Source organism: Centruroides vittatus, unplaced genomic scaffold, assembly GCF_030686945.1.
Source record: "Centruroides vittatus isolate TY-2023 unplaced genomic scaffold, ASM3068694v2 scaffold_752, whole genome shotgun sequence".
NCBI lineage: Eukaryota > Metazoa > Arthropoda > Arachnida > Scorpiones > Buthidae > Centruroides > Centruroides vittatus.
The window spans coordinates 3,277,941-3,292,639 of NW_027122716.1; the positions used below are offsets into that span (position 1 = coordinate 3,277,941).

The 14,699-nt window shown below is 29.5% G+C and overlaps 2 protein-coding genes across 4 annotated transcripts in view; one reads left to right on the plus strand and one right to left on the minus strand.

The window, feature by feature from the left end:
* The window catches only part of LOC136989711 (inositol hexakisphosphate kinase 1-like), a 38,786-nt gene extending 29,646 nt beyond the window's left edge, over window positions 1-9,140 (minus strand). Inside the window, exons 1-2 of one of the 3 annotated variants that reach the window (XM_067287951.1) lie at window positions 8,824-8,977; window positions 7,709-7,799 (exon numbers count right to left, since the gene is read on the minus strand). The gene's annotated coding sequence lies outside the window, so the exon portion shown is untranslated. Of the gene's footprint in view, window positions 1-7,708; window positions 7,800-8,823; window positions 8,978-9,121 lie in introns of those variants that run through there. The other 2 variants (XM_067287953.1, XM_067287952.1) reach the window with 2 other exon arrangements.
* A 112-nt stretch (window positions 9,141-9,252) lies between these two features.
* The window catches only part of Aps (diphosphoinositol polyphosphate phosphohydrolase 1 Aps), a 77,326-nt gene continuing 71,879 nt past the window's right edge, over window positions 9,253-14,699 (plus strand). The window contains exon 1 of the mRNA XM_067287960.1: window positions 9,253-9,707. Within this exon, the coding sequence (XP_067144061.1) occupies window positions 9,609-9,707 (99 nt within the window). The 5' untranslated portion in view covers window positions 9,253-9,608. The remainder of the gene's footprint in view (window positions 9,708-14,699) is intronic.

The window sequence follows — 14,699 nt, forward strand, 5'->3', positions numbered from 1 at the left end:
CCGGTCCGCAATTACTTACACTAAAAAAATTTCCTAATGTTCCTTTCTGTTTCTTGCTCATTTTTATGGGTTAATTATAAATAATTAAAACTAAACACATAATATAAGAAAGAAATGCACTATTATTCGATCCAAAGTCAATGCTAAAACTAAACTAAAACTAAGACACTTGCAACTTGTCGTGAAGATTTTGCATATCTTTTGCAAAAATATTTAAATTTTCAAAGCCTACTACTAAGCCTACTATTTTTCCTAATTATTTTTAAAATTCCAAGCCTTAATAGTTTCTTAGAATTACTTTGGAATAAAAGAAGTAAATACTGCAGTGTAAGTAGCATATTTGCATTTATTTCTTCTGTATTAACAAAGTTGTGTGTAGGAAGAAATAAGAAATAAATAAAAAAAAACTAAATAGGAAAACTTTATCTTTCTTATTTCACTTTTCAATATGATATTCGGTTATACATCAATTTTCTTTTTATTATATTCTGAAGGAAATTTTGCATAATTTGACAGCCTCCCGGCAAACTTCTTATGGACCCCAGAGGGCTGCGGCCTCCCTGTTAAGAATCACTGGCCTAGATATACTAAGAGATGCTCAATACTTTTGTCATACCCCAACTGCAACAACAACAATATTTTGAGTCAACTTTCATGCAAGATGAAGTGCCTCCACATATTGTATGCTGCATACAACAGATTCTACAATATTTCACCAGTAACAGAATGTTTAGTCATGTATTTCTTACTGCCTGGCCACTCATTCTCCATAAATTAATCTGTGTGATTTTTGGTTATCAGGACACTTAATAAGTGCGATTTATTGAGGATATGTTGCAAATTTGGCAGCCATACTAGTCATCCTCTTTAGGTTTTTATCCTCAGAAAGGGTACCAAATTGAGCAGTATCCCATGCATTGCTAAAGTCTCTGTATAGCATGAGTGTCTTGTAAAAATAAAATGTTTGTTGTTTGTAATGCCAAAAGTGCCACGGTGGTGAGTTTTGTACTAATATCCATTTTTACAGAAATGTCTTCTGATGTCCTAAAAGGTCACTGTCTCAGATTTGGTTGTATGTAAACTGCTAAAAATCTCTCCAAACAGCATTTAATAGTAGTACTTGAAAACCATTTCTGCATACTGATCACCACACTTGGGCTACTAATCTAATGCTGTCCTGTCAATGTGGTCTTCAAAGAAGATATCATCTATTTGCTTAGAGTGCTATCAGTGTAAAAAGATCCTGTACCCTATCCACATTATTGTCCATATGCAAGCTTGAGAGGAGCTACATCCTTTTGACAGAAAGTATTTTCTTAAGCTTTCAGTTTGTTTTGTGTGAAGTTGTCTTATGTTAATAATTAAGGTGACCATATTTTAACATTGGTGAAGAGGGACAAAATTGACGGGGGGAGTGGTTGTCTTGTTGAAAAAAAATTGTTCTAGAGTAACAAAATTTTATCATCAAAAAATGCAAAAATTGTATTGTATTATATATATATACAGTCAAGTCTGCATAAGTTGACACCCGGATAACTCGACACCATCGGTTAAGTCGTCAGTTTCTGTGGTCCCGGACGACTTACATAGGCATTAATGTTAAAAAAATCCGGTTTACTCGACACCGTTTAACTTGTCACAACTGGTCGACACCTAAGTCGACATACTTTTACTGTCCCACACTCTGATAAGTCGTCACCCCCTCCCGAAAAAATGAATTCACTCCACACGTGTGGTGCAAACTCATTTTTTTTTCAGGAGGGGGACTTGATTTATTTATTAATATATAATTAATATATTTAATAATATATTAATATATATATATTAATATATATATATATATACACATACAAGGTATTAATAAAAATGCCTTAACATTTTATGTATTTTTATGTATAAAATAATAACAGATAAACAAAAACAAAATATACAATCTACATCAACGTCACACCAGAATCCAATTTTTTCATTTTCTCATGCCAGAGGCATTAAGAATTCTTAGACATTACTTGCCAACAATTGACAATGCGAAGATGATGTTTTCAAGGCACTCATGATCGTTGAAAAAGAAAGTCAAGACAGTTAAGTGCTCAAAACAAACAACACTAAACAAATTTTTCAGTTTTTCATCTACAGAGTAATTGTAAATGGAGGACACAATGTATTGTAAGCCTATACTACTGTATAATGCACTACTGTATTTTCCTAATTGTAGTTTTGTGGTTTTTTTTTCCAACTTCGCTTTAGTCGTCACATCGGATAACTCGACACATTTCCACTTCCCCTTGGGGTGTCGACTTATGCGGAGTCGACTGTATATATATTTTTGTTTTTAAATTTCGACACATGTAAAATTTACAAATATAGTAAATATATATATTATTATTATTATAAATTTTTAAAAACCATTTATTCTTTAGCATATTTCTCAGTTGAGTGAATTTTTTTTAATAGATTGCTGTCATTGTTTAAAATGTCTTGAAATATTTCACAAGAATTTGTTAAATTATATTTTACACATAATATGGCTTTTAAAGTCTCAATACTTAATTGTGATTTATCAGATGTCCACACTTTATTTACAGTAGAAAAACAGTTCAGTCATGGCATTAGTTCCTGGCATTAGCATGTATTAGCATTAGCATGTATTCCACAAATTGTTAATGCATTATTATATGGAACATAGTTTGTTTTAAAATGATGAAATATTTCTAACCATTTGTTCTCTGTTGAGATTTTTTCTACCTATAACATACTATATTTTAAAAATTATTTTAATCCTTCTGTATTTCTTTCTAAATAATAACATTACTAACTTGTATTACTTTTCCTCTGAATTTGCCTTGAGTGTCACTTTATTATTGCAATTTTTTTATTATATAATACTGTCATAACCAAAATGAACCCCAGCCCCACTGCTAGCAATAGAACGATACAAACCGATGAGCTTACTCTCACTAGTTGCTAGCTTTCTAAGGCCGCAACAGACGACAGCTCTAAGCCATGTAACATGCAACGAACAAAATGTATGCTCGTTTGGATAACCTGTAAACACGCACCACTCTGTTGCTGCAGCTGCCTGCCCCAAACCATTTTCTGTCAGTCTTTGCCACGAACACAAAGGGTTTTGTCAGAGTAGCATTCTTAATTTCCGATGCTCACAACACCTTGGTACTGATAAGTGCAATATAAAATGATCTTTACAAATCTTAAACATAAGACAAGTTTATGACACATAATTAAAAAAATCTTAATCTTTTCAAAACTTGGGACTTTTTTAAAACACCACAGAATGTGGGACAAACTTAAAAATTGGGACTGTCCCGCCAAAAGCAGGATGTCTGGTCACCTTATTAATAATACAAAGTCACCATTGAAGCATGGCTCTTTATATTGCAGATTTTAGGTGTCTCATACAATGATTTGCTAGTTTATCTCTCAGTGCAATTAATAGATTATTTAGATCTGTATTTATCCATTTGATGATGCCAAAGAAGTATTATTGTTATTGTCCTGGTGGAGAGTATCTTACTCAGTTTAAACACTAATGTCTAGTGTTATGCCAGACCCCATTTGTATTAATAATAATAATAATAATAATCACAATAATGTGTTGTTGGAATGTTTCCCACATGGTATATACAGAATACTAGTGTCTAGTGCTAATCTGGACCAAAGTCAATGCATAACTAATAAAAAAATGTTTTGTTTATGCACTGTTTGCATATGTATCTGTGTTTAAGAATTTCCTGACTGTGTGACATGTTCATTATGGCAGATTTCTGTAGTGTGATGTCTTTTTGTTAAGCCCTAATGTTTTGAGACTTGTGTAGTGTATGTGGTAAAATGCTTGTGCACGAAAGGACTAATCGCACAATAAGTATCTTATCTATTCTCCACAGATAGAACTTGCCATGAAATAAAGTGAGTGTTTACTAATTTTTTCAGGTATATATATTTTAAATGTTATGGATGTTTGACACAGCTATGCTTATTACATATTTGATTTTGTTTTATTTATCAATGAATGTGACTGGTCTGAGACTGGTGATGTATTGTTTTGTCTGCAATTATAGTTCAGTCATAGTATATCTTGCATGTCTTGTTTCTGCAACCATCTGAGGCGTGAATTTGTAATATGGTTCCTGGCTGTGTAATAGTTTGTGTTTGCTTGCAAGCTTTTAATGTTCCATATCTTGATGCAAGCTTTTGATGCTACTTAGTTATATCAAAGTAAGTACTCAGCTTGTGTTAAAAGCTTGCAACCTAATGTGATTGTGTAGTCTCATACATGATGTGGGATTTCCTACAAAGTGTTGTCTTTTAAGATGTATTTCTTGTAGTTTCTTGTATTTGTGACTTGGTCTTGTATGGCAATCATGACCTTTCTGTCTATCCAAAGAGTCAACCAGCAGTTTGATGTAGTTCTGTCAATATTAATCCTGGCTGGGATCATTAGAATGCCAATTATGGAGCTCCTTCTGAGTCAAGTCTGCCTAATGATTTCTATGAGTTTTGAGTGCTGCATTAGATACAGGTCTATGTTGTGTAATTTCAGTTTAATCTGTTGTTGTATTATTTTGTTAGTCTTTGTATTATTTGTGCATGTTCTATGAGTTTGGCCTGTTGGAATCCTAAATATTTGTAAAACTTGCCTCTTTCCTCAAAAATGAAATACAATAAAATTCATGAAAGTATTTCACACTATTATTCACAGTTTTTCTTTAGAAATAGCATAACTGTATTAAATTAGAAATTTTAATACAAGTGATGATACAATTGTCTCATTATAATAGGAAAATATATTTAATTTTTATCTTTTTATTATGAATACCATACTTTATAGCATATAAGACATAAACCCCCATTTTAACACAAAATATTTAAGAAAAAAGTAGTTAATGTATTTAAGCCATCCTGCACCTTTGGCACTCAATCCCAAGAATATTTTTAATGTATTCTGGTTAAATAGAAAATAAAATTAGAATGCACTTTTATTTATCAGGGATAAAGGAGAGTTTAAAAGAAGTCATTTACAATTAAAATTTACCAATAAAATATTCTATATGAATACATGAAAAACTGTCTGCTTTAGCAAAAAAATTTTACAATTAATGTACAGTACCTGTTAACCATGAATACCAGCACATACAAATCATATATACCAGTAACATAAAATAGTTTTAGTGTCAGGCTATTCAAGAGTTACACTAAGTAAAGATTACCTGTAGCCTACTAATGGATTTTTGGGAATTTCATTATCCTAAGGGCAATCAAACCTTGTTTTTGGACAAAAGTTATGTTTTATATCCATAAAGTATGGTATATAGATATATAAGGAGCCGTCCATAAATTACATAAGGACAATTTTGGCCATTTTAGACTCCCACCCACCCCTGTGTAAGAAACTGTAATATTTTCTTTGATCCCCCCTCCTCTTCCCTATCTTAGGCATAATTTTTTAATAATTTAGGTAATATTTAGGCATAATTTTATAAAAAGATTTAACAAAAATAAAATTTTTTAATGAAACCCTCATATACAGGACTGCACTCAACTCCTCAAAGGCAAAGTCATTTTTTCCACACTGGATCTAACCCGTGCCTATCACCAAATACTGGTTTTTCCCGAGGACATTCCAAAAACTGCCATAACAACCCCGTTCGGTTTATTTGAATATGTCTATATGCCTTTTGGCTTACGAAACACTGGTCAAACCTTCCAGCGGTACATCCACCAGGTCCTACTTGGCCTCGACTTCTGCATCCCCTATTTCGATGATATGTTGGTCGCATCCAAGGATGCAGACAAACATATGGACCACCTCCGCCAAATGTTCCTCTGCTTGCAAGGCATAAAATTAAACCCATCCAAGTGCATCCTCAGAAAATCTGCAGTTCCATTTCTCGGCTGCATGATCACATCATCAGGAGTAAAGCCTTTGCCATCAAAAACCAAGGCCATCAACAATTTTCCTCAACCAAAAACTGTTGCAGAGCTCTGTTGCTTCTTAGCCATGCTCAATTTTTATAGACGTTTTTTGCCAAATGCAGCCCAAATGCTTGTTTTCAGGTGGCCATATCCATTCAATAAGCTTGTTCAGAAGCCACTGCTTGATGCTTTTTACAACTATGTTAAAAAAATATGGAAGATAATCTTATTTCTAATTTCTAGTTTTACATTTTAGTTTCCACTAAAAACCAAATACTAATTTTATGTTTACTTTGTATGATGTATTTTGGTTTTTGTATTCTTAGTGTTATACACCCATAGGAGTGATGCTCTTATTCTAATTAAAAAAAAAAAAGAGAGAGAAACAACTATACAACCTTTCTCCCATGATAAAAAATGGGTCTGCTAGCGTTATTATTCTATCATGTCACACTTGATGGCATTAGTACAACGAGCGTTCTTAATAGAAGCCGCCAAATTAAAACCAAATTCAAAATTCCACCACTCAACAAGATCAAAAAATAAAATTAAGAATATTATGTAAGACAAGATCTATTACCCCCTACTTCTGAGTAAGAAATGTAAGAAATCCTTGACCCCACCCACCCCAAAATACCTTATGTAATTTATGGATGGCCCCTAATTATATTTTATTGTTTTCATTATAAATTAATTATAAGTTAAATTATAGTTTAAAAAAGGTATTTAAGTCTTTTCAACATATTTGACATTAAATTTATTAAAAATTTATAAAAAATTAAAAGTATAAGTACAAAAATACTTATATATTGTTTATAAACAATATATAAGTTAAATTTATAAATTTTAATACCCAACAATAAAAATTTATAAAAACAAGAATAAAAAGCTAAATCAGAAAATATGTCTTAATATTTTGAAATTTAAATATCAATTACATTTAATAATTTTATTCAAAATATTTAACTTATAAATTAGTATTTCATTTCTCCAATACAACTTATCTTATATAAGAATCATACTTTGTAAAATGATGATAATATTTAATCATTTTTCATCAGAATGTAACTTAAATAGAATTAAATAAATAGAAGGTAAGGAGGTCAACAATTAAATAAATAGAATTCAAGCCAAAGGTGAATTTATTTCTATTCTATTTATTTGATTATTGATAATTACAATTGATAATTTTTATCCAAATTTTTAATCTTTATCAATTAAAAACTAAATATTTTCATTTCACTATTATATTTTCTCCGATACAATTGTATAGCAATAAATCATGTGATAAATCATCAATTTTAATTCAAAGTCTTTTATTTTATAAACAACAATTGTTATCATTATATAATACTTTTCATGCATGATTACAATTATTATATTATGCATGCAATATAATATATTATAATTACAGTTTCTAGTTTTCATGCATGACAAGAGAAGATTTCAAAAGGTTTATTTTTATAAGAAAATATTTAATATAATAATTTTAAAAACTGTATTAGAAGTTAATATATTAACATTTTTTACATGATGAGATTACTCATATTAAACAATAATAACAGTTATTTTAAGAGATAATAAAAGAAGTTAAGTTTATCATGATATGCTTACTTTTAAAATATTCTTTCTAATTGAGATATTTAGAATTAAAAATACTTGAAATTTAAATAAATGTTATGTCACAAAATAGGCCTAATTATAAGTTATTGCTTTACTATAACATTAAGATAATATAAGATAAAACATTTTAACATTCGTGAAACATATTACTCACAACTATGACTTGCAAACTGTTGATCTAATGCTAATGAACTTGTTCCATGTCACTGCATCATTGCCAAATGTGATGCGTTATTATTTTGTTACTGCAAAGGTAGTTAATATAGTTTATTTATGCCAATTATTAAAAATAACTAAATTATAGTTTTATTGGGATTAAAAAAAAAACTGTATTCAATTTGCAGATCTATATAAATATTAAATTGAATAAAAACCAATTTAATAGAACTTATAATATTTAGAATCTATAATAATAATAATTAACCATATGAAAGATCATCTGTTTACTGAAACAAATTTGTTTTCTTTATTTGTAAAATAATGAAATTTAAACAGTTTAATTGCACATATAAGAAACTAAATAAAGAAGCATTTTTTAATAAAAAAAATCCCTTACTGTGTTACCTTTTTTATCAGATAAAATACACAATTAGTCCTTTCAGGAAATACTTCACATTTGGTTTCTTAAATTTGCAACATTTGGTTTTAATCTTTTTTGCAATAAAGCTTTTTGGACAATTGAATAATGCATCTGAGTGTGAAATATGTGAAATAGACTTCATTATTATATTCTTTTTTTTAATCAAGTACTGTTTACCAGTAAAATTTTTATTGTTTAAAACAATTTTATGAAATATATAATACACTATATATACAGTATATACTGAATCTATATATATTCATATGAAAAATGAATCTATATATATAGAGAGATTCATTTTTCTTATATTTCATCACAGCAAAATATAAGAGTAACTTATCATATTTAAATAAACTAGTTAGCAGAAATCGCAATTATTTGGAATTACTCTTTACATAAAAAGGGGTTAAGACTACCTTCAGATGTCAAACGAAAAATCTCGAGTTGTGTTTAATAAAAGTTAAATTACCCAATCATGTATATGTTTTCACGTTATATTTTATATATTATTTAAAAAATCAATCAATGAGAAAACTGCGTGAAAAATATATCTGAATAAACAATGTTATCTTTTCATGATTTGTGAAATTGCCTTACTATAAATAGCTCGATGCACTTTTGTACGTTTTTGTTGCTTAAACTTATCGTATAACAAAGAATAAACAGTTTACTATTTATTGTTAACCTACCATCTCTTATCGTAACTAAATCCCATTTCCAGTCAATGTTCATCGAAAGATGAGAGGGATGAGGGATTATTAGAGGCAATGGCGGACGATCAGCTGATCGTTTAAAAGTGACGTCAGTCAATTCGTTATTGGACAAAATACAAATGTTTCTTTGACATTGATCAATATTCAGCTATTATTAGTAGTTTACAGATGATGTGATTCAGTAATTAAAACTTTAAACTACATTAATAAATTATATTACATATTTTAAAAAATATTTATAAATATTTTAAATAATAAATACAAAAAATCTAACCAATGAAAGGATTCTTAAGTATTTTCTTTAAACTAAGTAAGCCATTCTGTTATTGGCTAACTTTCGAGAAGTCACGGACGTCACCATTTGTCCGACTGCAATCACGTGTACAAAAATATCCAATCGAATTTAACTTGACTATCTATAACGAAAGCCCTCACAGCTGATCAGTCGAGTGCGGAGCAGTTAAATCTCCAATATCATAAGAGATAAAGACGTGTGACGATTAATAAATAATCACAATCATGATAAGTAAAGATTTAAAGTGTAGGTGTTGAGGAAATATAATTAGCGAGCTCTAGGACGCAGATGCCATTAAGCCATCGGGAATCGCAGGAACGAGGTTAGCGAACTCTCGCACCGTAGCTCGGAGAAATCGATTGGTTTTACAACCGGCGGTCAAACAGACGGATAGAAGATGACTCGCTCCCAAATCTGGTGAAAATTTGCTTACAATTTGTCGAATATTCAACCTATCTCGTCTGAAATGGTGAAAGAGAAACCAAATTCGACAAGGACATACGACGAAGACGGATTTCGAAGGAGAGCTGCATGTTTATGTGTCCGCAACGACGATGAAAGTGAGGTGAGTGCCGCTCTATAGGGATGATGGAGATTCTTAATATTTATCTCATTTGATTAACATTATGAATGTCGGGTGTCCAGTTTCAATGACTCCTCCGTCTTTCGAACTAACCTAATTCGTCAACTATTCACCAACTGTCCCGGCCGCGGCTTAAATAAATTAATTATTCTCGATCGAGTTTTAACATTTTCTTAATTCGCAGCGTTAAAAAAAATATATATATGTATAATAGTTCTTTGGTTAATAAGCTAATTATTATCGATAAATAAAATTTCAAAAATAATTAAAATTTAATATAAAAATAAAAGGCGTATTTATTATTAAAGGAGTTTGAATGAAAGAAATCAATTTTTGATCCTTTCTAGTTTGATGAATATTTCGCTTACTATTAATAATTTCCGCACGCGTGCGATTGGGATGTTTTCCATCTTTTTTAAGGGAAAACCGTGATTTGCATATAAATTCCGGCTGTATAAACTCATTGCATCGTGAATATTCATTTGTGTGAGACTTTTATAAGCACCGTCGACTTTTATCAGTGTTCGATATTTCAGTAAAAGATATTGGTAACCAGGTGTGGCCTCAACTGATTTACCATGCTGGCAAAATTCCAGTCGAATTAAACTGTATGTACTGATCACCATTTTAAAAAAAACCTTTTCATCATTAGTGACTATGGTTTGGTTTATATATCACGCTTCTACTTCATCCGATGGGAAAACTTAGGAGCCATACTTTTTCCCCGAGTTTGACTCATTAGAGCGCTTCGTATTCGTCACTCCAACTCGAGGAGGATTTAATTTTAATACAGTTTATTGCAAAAAAATAAAAATTTTTCGTTTTGGCAAAGATCATTGCTTCCCGAATTTTTTTGGCAAAGTTGTAAATTTCGAAATTCTCTTAGTTTACGAAGAAACCGTTTAAACGGCAATGAACTACGTCCTTCAACTTAGATCGTCAGACTTGATACTATTTTATCGACGTTAAGAGAGATAGAAGTAATGCCCAACTACGTGATGATAAATTTATTTTTCCCAATTGATAATATATATATATATATATAATCTAACATTTCATAACGACAAATCTGTGCGAGGCTGTTAAATTCAGTAACGCTTTTATTGGCAATCCATCTTTTAAGTTTTGATTTACATGTTTTTAGTTATTCCAAAAATTTTGTTGAATTCCTTTTCAGAGTATTTTATCTCTAATATTGCGTGAAATCATGTTCGAAGGTCCATTTTGTTGCTGTTATATTTTTCATCAGTTCGCGATTGATAAGACGACGATTCGTTGCGTTGTATTTCTGGAAAGTTTTTGCTTACGAATTTTTATAAAATTTAAAAGAGACATCAAAATTAATTTGTAATTCCTTCACGTAAATGAATTTTGTTTAAAATAAATTCAAATGTTGTATTTAAAGATCTACTAAATTTATGAATAATAATTTTCAAGAATATTAATTAATAAATTAATATTCTTGAATATTCTTTAATGAAAAAATTAATATTTTTTATAAAAAAATTTCTAGAAGACATTGAATTTCTTCTCGATTAAATTTACGAAAATGCTTGTAGAAACTTAAATTTCTTATAAATTCGTTGCTTTAAACTTCTTACTTATTTCTTAATTTTTTTTTTTTTTTTTTGGTTAATGTTACCTATGGTTCCAAGATGGCGGCTCGTCTCTGATTCCAACAAGTAGAAGGGAAACAGTAAGGACGCACGTTCTAACCTAACCTAATAAATTACCATAATTATTACCAACAAAATTATTAAATAGGTTAGGACGTGCGTCCCCACTATTTCCCTTCTTCTATTTGCTGGAATCAGAGACAAGCCGCCATTTTGGAACCATACATAACATTAACCAATTTATCATTTTGAATTAATTTTTATCGATTAAGTAAAATTTCGCAAAACTTTCTTTGGTACAATGTCACATTTTAAGAATTATTCCCAATAGCTCAATTCAAATAATTGCAGAAAACTTGAACATGATTCGTTTTAATATTTTTTAAATCACGAATAGGTATCTTAATTATAAAAGTAATTTATTTACATTTTTTTAAACTTCACGCGTAAATAATTTTCTTTTTCTTATTATTTTCAATGTCAGTAATTCTTGATGGAAAGATCTAAACTTCTAATTTTAGATTATTCTAACTCCATATTTAAATTTAAATAAATAAAATACTGTTAACAATTAATCCTTAAATTTTAATGTGGCATTAGAAAAAAAAAATTATATATATTTTCTTCGATTTTACGTTAAATACGATTGAAAGAAATCTGTGTAAACACATTGCTTTTACTTCAAAGGCATTTTAAATATTTAATACTTATTGATTATTAGCTCTAGAAGAAAAAAAAAATGATGAATTATTAGTAGACACGTGCTGGTTTTGTTGTCGTGTTTTCTGAATTTTCAAAATTATTCAACATAGGTTGGAGGAAACTAAGAATCGAAGATCTGTGATGTATTGATGGAATATAAGATTTGTTCTAAAACGAAGAATGTCATTTAGATCCTAATATTTTGGTTTACTTTCTGTATAGTAAATAATGGTTTTATCAGTTGTCGTCATACAGGATACTCTTTGAAATAGAATTCTTTATAATCACTCATTGAAAACGTGTAATTTCGAAAGTTTTCCTCATACGTTAATCAAATTTTGTATTTAACATTTTAAAATCTTTTTCGTCGACTCAATTATTTATTATTGTTTTTTTTTTTATTTAAAGTTGGATCAGAAGTTTAAAGTTTTTAAGTGGAGATTTGTTGAAAATATGGCTGGTTATCATCGTGACGATTTTTACAGAAATAAAAATAGATGTTTTTTTCCTCTTCCTATATTCTTACAGAATGATTCTATACAGATATTAAACATTTTAAATATACGACATTCGTAAATCATATTTATGTATATGAGAAACACCGATTCTAAGAAATGTCGAGAATTGTTTTGCTTCGGGTGCCATTTTAATTAATGGAAAATATCAACAATAGACAGCTTACGTCAAGAAAGAAATGAAGTGTCACTGTCACTATCACAAACACTTGTTTAGCATCAAATATTATTGATGAGTTAGGTGTAAAAATAAAATTTTCTGCTGTTTATCAGAGTTGAAAAGAAAGAAAAACAAAAAGTTTGAATCAGGAATCGAAAATTTCGAAGACCATAATTATTATTTTTTTTTACTTTTCACTCTTCTTCTTTTTAATGTTTTTAAGTTTTAAATTTTATCTACAAACAAACGAAAAGTTCATATTCAATATTTGTTCAGCTATTGTTGATTTTAAAAATTTGTTCAACCAACCGTTTCAAAATAAGATTAATTTAGCGTTGTTATTGAACATTGTTAGCTCGACTTATCATATTTTTCCTCCTAATGAAAAATATAAGAATTTTAACAATGCAATTAAAAATATATATTAATTTTTCAAAATTTATTTCGTAAATTGCTAAATATTTTGGAACTATTTTATCCCCATTTAAGTTCTTTACGTGGGGATAAAATATTTTGATGATAAATTTCCCGCAATATTTTGTAACTATTGCATAATTTTGCGTTGTTAAGTATTGTACATATAAGTCTACTGGATTTCTTAGTTTGTAATTTTAGATTTGTTTATGCATACAGTATCATGAAAAGTATTACCTGTTAGTCTTAATCTAGAAGTTTTCATATTAATTTTAAATGTCAGCTGAAAACAGGCTTATGCCAGATTACTTTTACAAAACTTCAGACAGTATAACTCAAATTTTTCCAGAAAAATTTTCCGATAGAAGATATGGAATCGAAATCGAGCGAAAACGAATTTCATGATTTTAGAAATATTTTAGATGATACTTTCATGCGATTTTTGAGTATGAATAAGAGTTGAGTTATAACGTTTGAAATTCAAGAATCACATAGTAAAATTCAATTAGTTTTTTGAAATTTCTCGGTTAATGTTACCTTAGGTAGACAAGATGGCGGCTCGTCTCTAATGCCAGCAAGGAAACAGTTGGACGCACGTTCTAACCTAACCTGTTTCCTTGCTGGAATTAGAGACGAGCCGCCATCTTGTCTACCTAAGGTAACATTAACCAATTTCTCATTGCTTAATAAAAATAAATGTTTAAAATACTATCCAGTTTTTGATTTGTCGCTTTCAATAGCAATTGTTAAGGGCTTTGATTTTGTTTTATATTACGTGTGAATTTTTAATGGAATATTTTATGCCGTAATAAGAATTGTTTTACTAAGTGATTAAGGTAAATTTAGTTACATAACGTTGCAACATGATGCAATATAATAATAATATAGGTACATGTATTTTTATTGTAGATACCAAAGGAGATACTGGATTATGTATAATAATGTTTTTGTTTTTCCTTTTTTTTCGTGTTAATCAGATGTGTTGTTCATGATATACTTGTATATTTTTAAAAATTATCGTAGCGATAATTCGAATAACTACTTTTTTGCGTGAATAAGTGAACATACGTTATTCATCTGTGCTAAATGTCTCATTTTTGTAGTTAAATTCTACAGCATTAAGAATGATTCAGTAAGAAACGTATCGAAAACTATTGTCAAACCTAAAAGGAAGCTTTATTTTCCATCCATACAACAGTTATTTATTTGGTTTTAAAGTATTTTTCTATCTACATAAAAGAAATACAGTAGAGGCTCGTTAATCGGAACCCCGGTAATCGGAATCGCCGGTAATCGGAACGATTTTCAGTCGGACTGTGTCGTGCCGAATCGAACGTTTTTGATACTAAATTTACTTCTAAAGTATAATTTTCATATTTTTATATTTTTCAATATATTTATTTTGTTTGTACAAAATAAAGAAATAATTTTTAACGATACGATAGCCTCGATTATTATTATAAAAATTTTCGTTAGGCTTAAAATCGACGAAAATTCAACACGAAGCGACATGCGACGGAGAAAAATTTGAACATCGGACAGGTTAATATATTTATTCGTACATAAT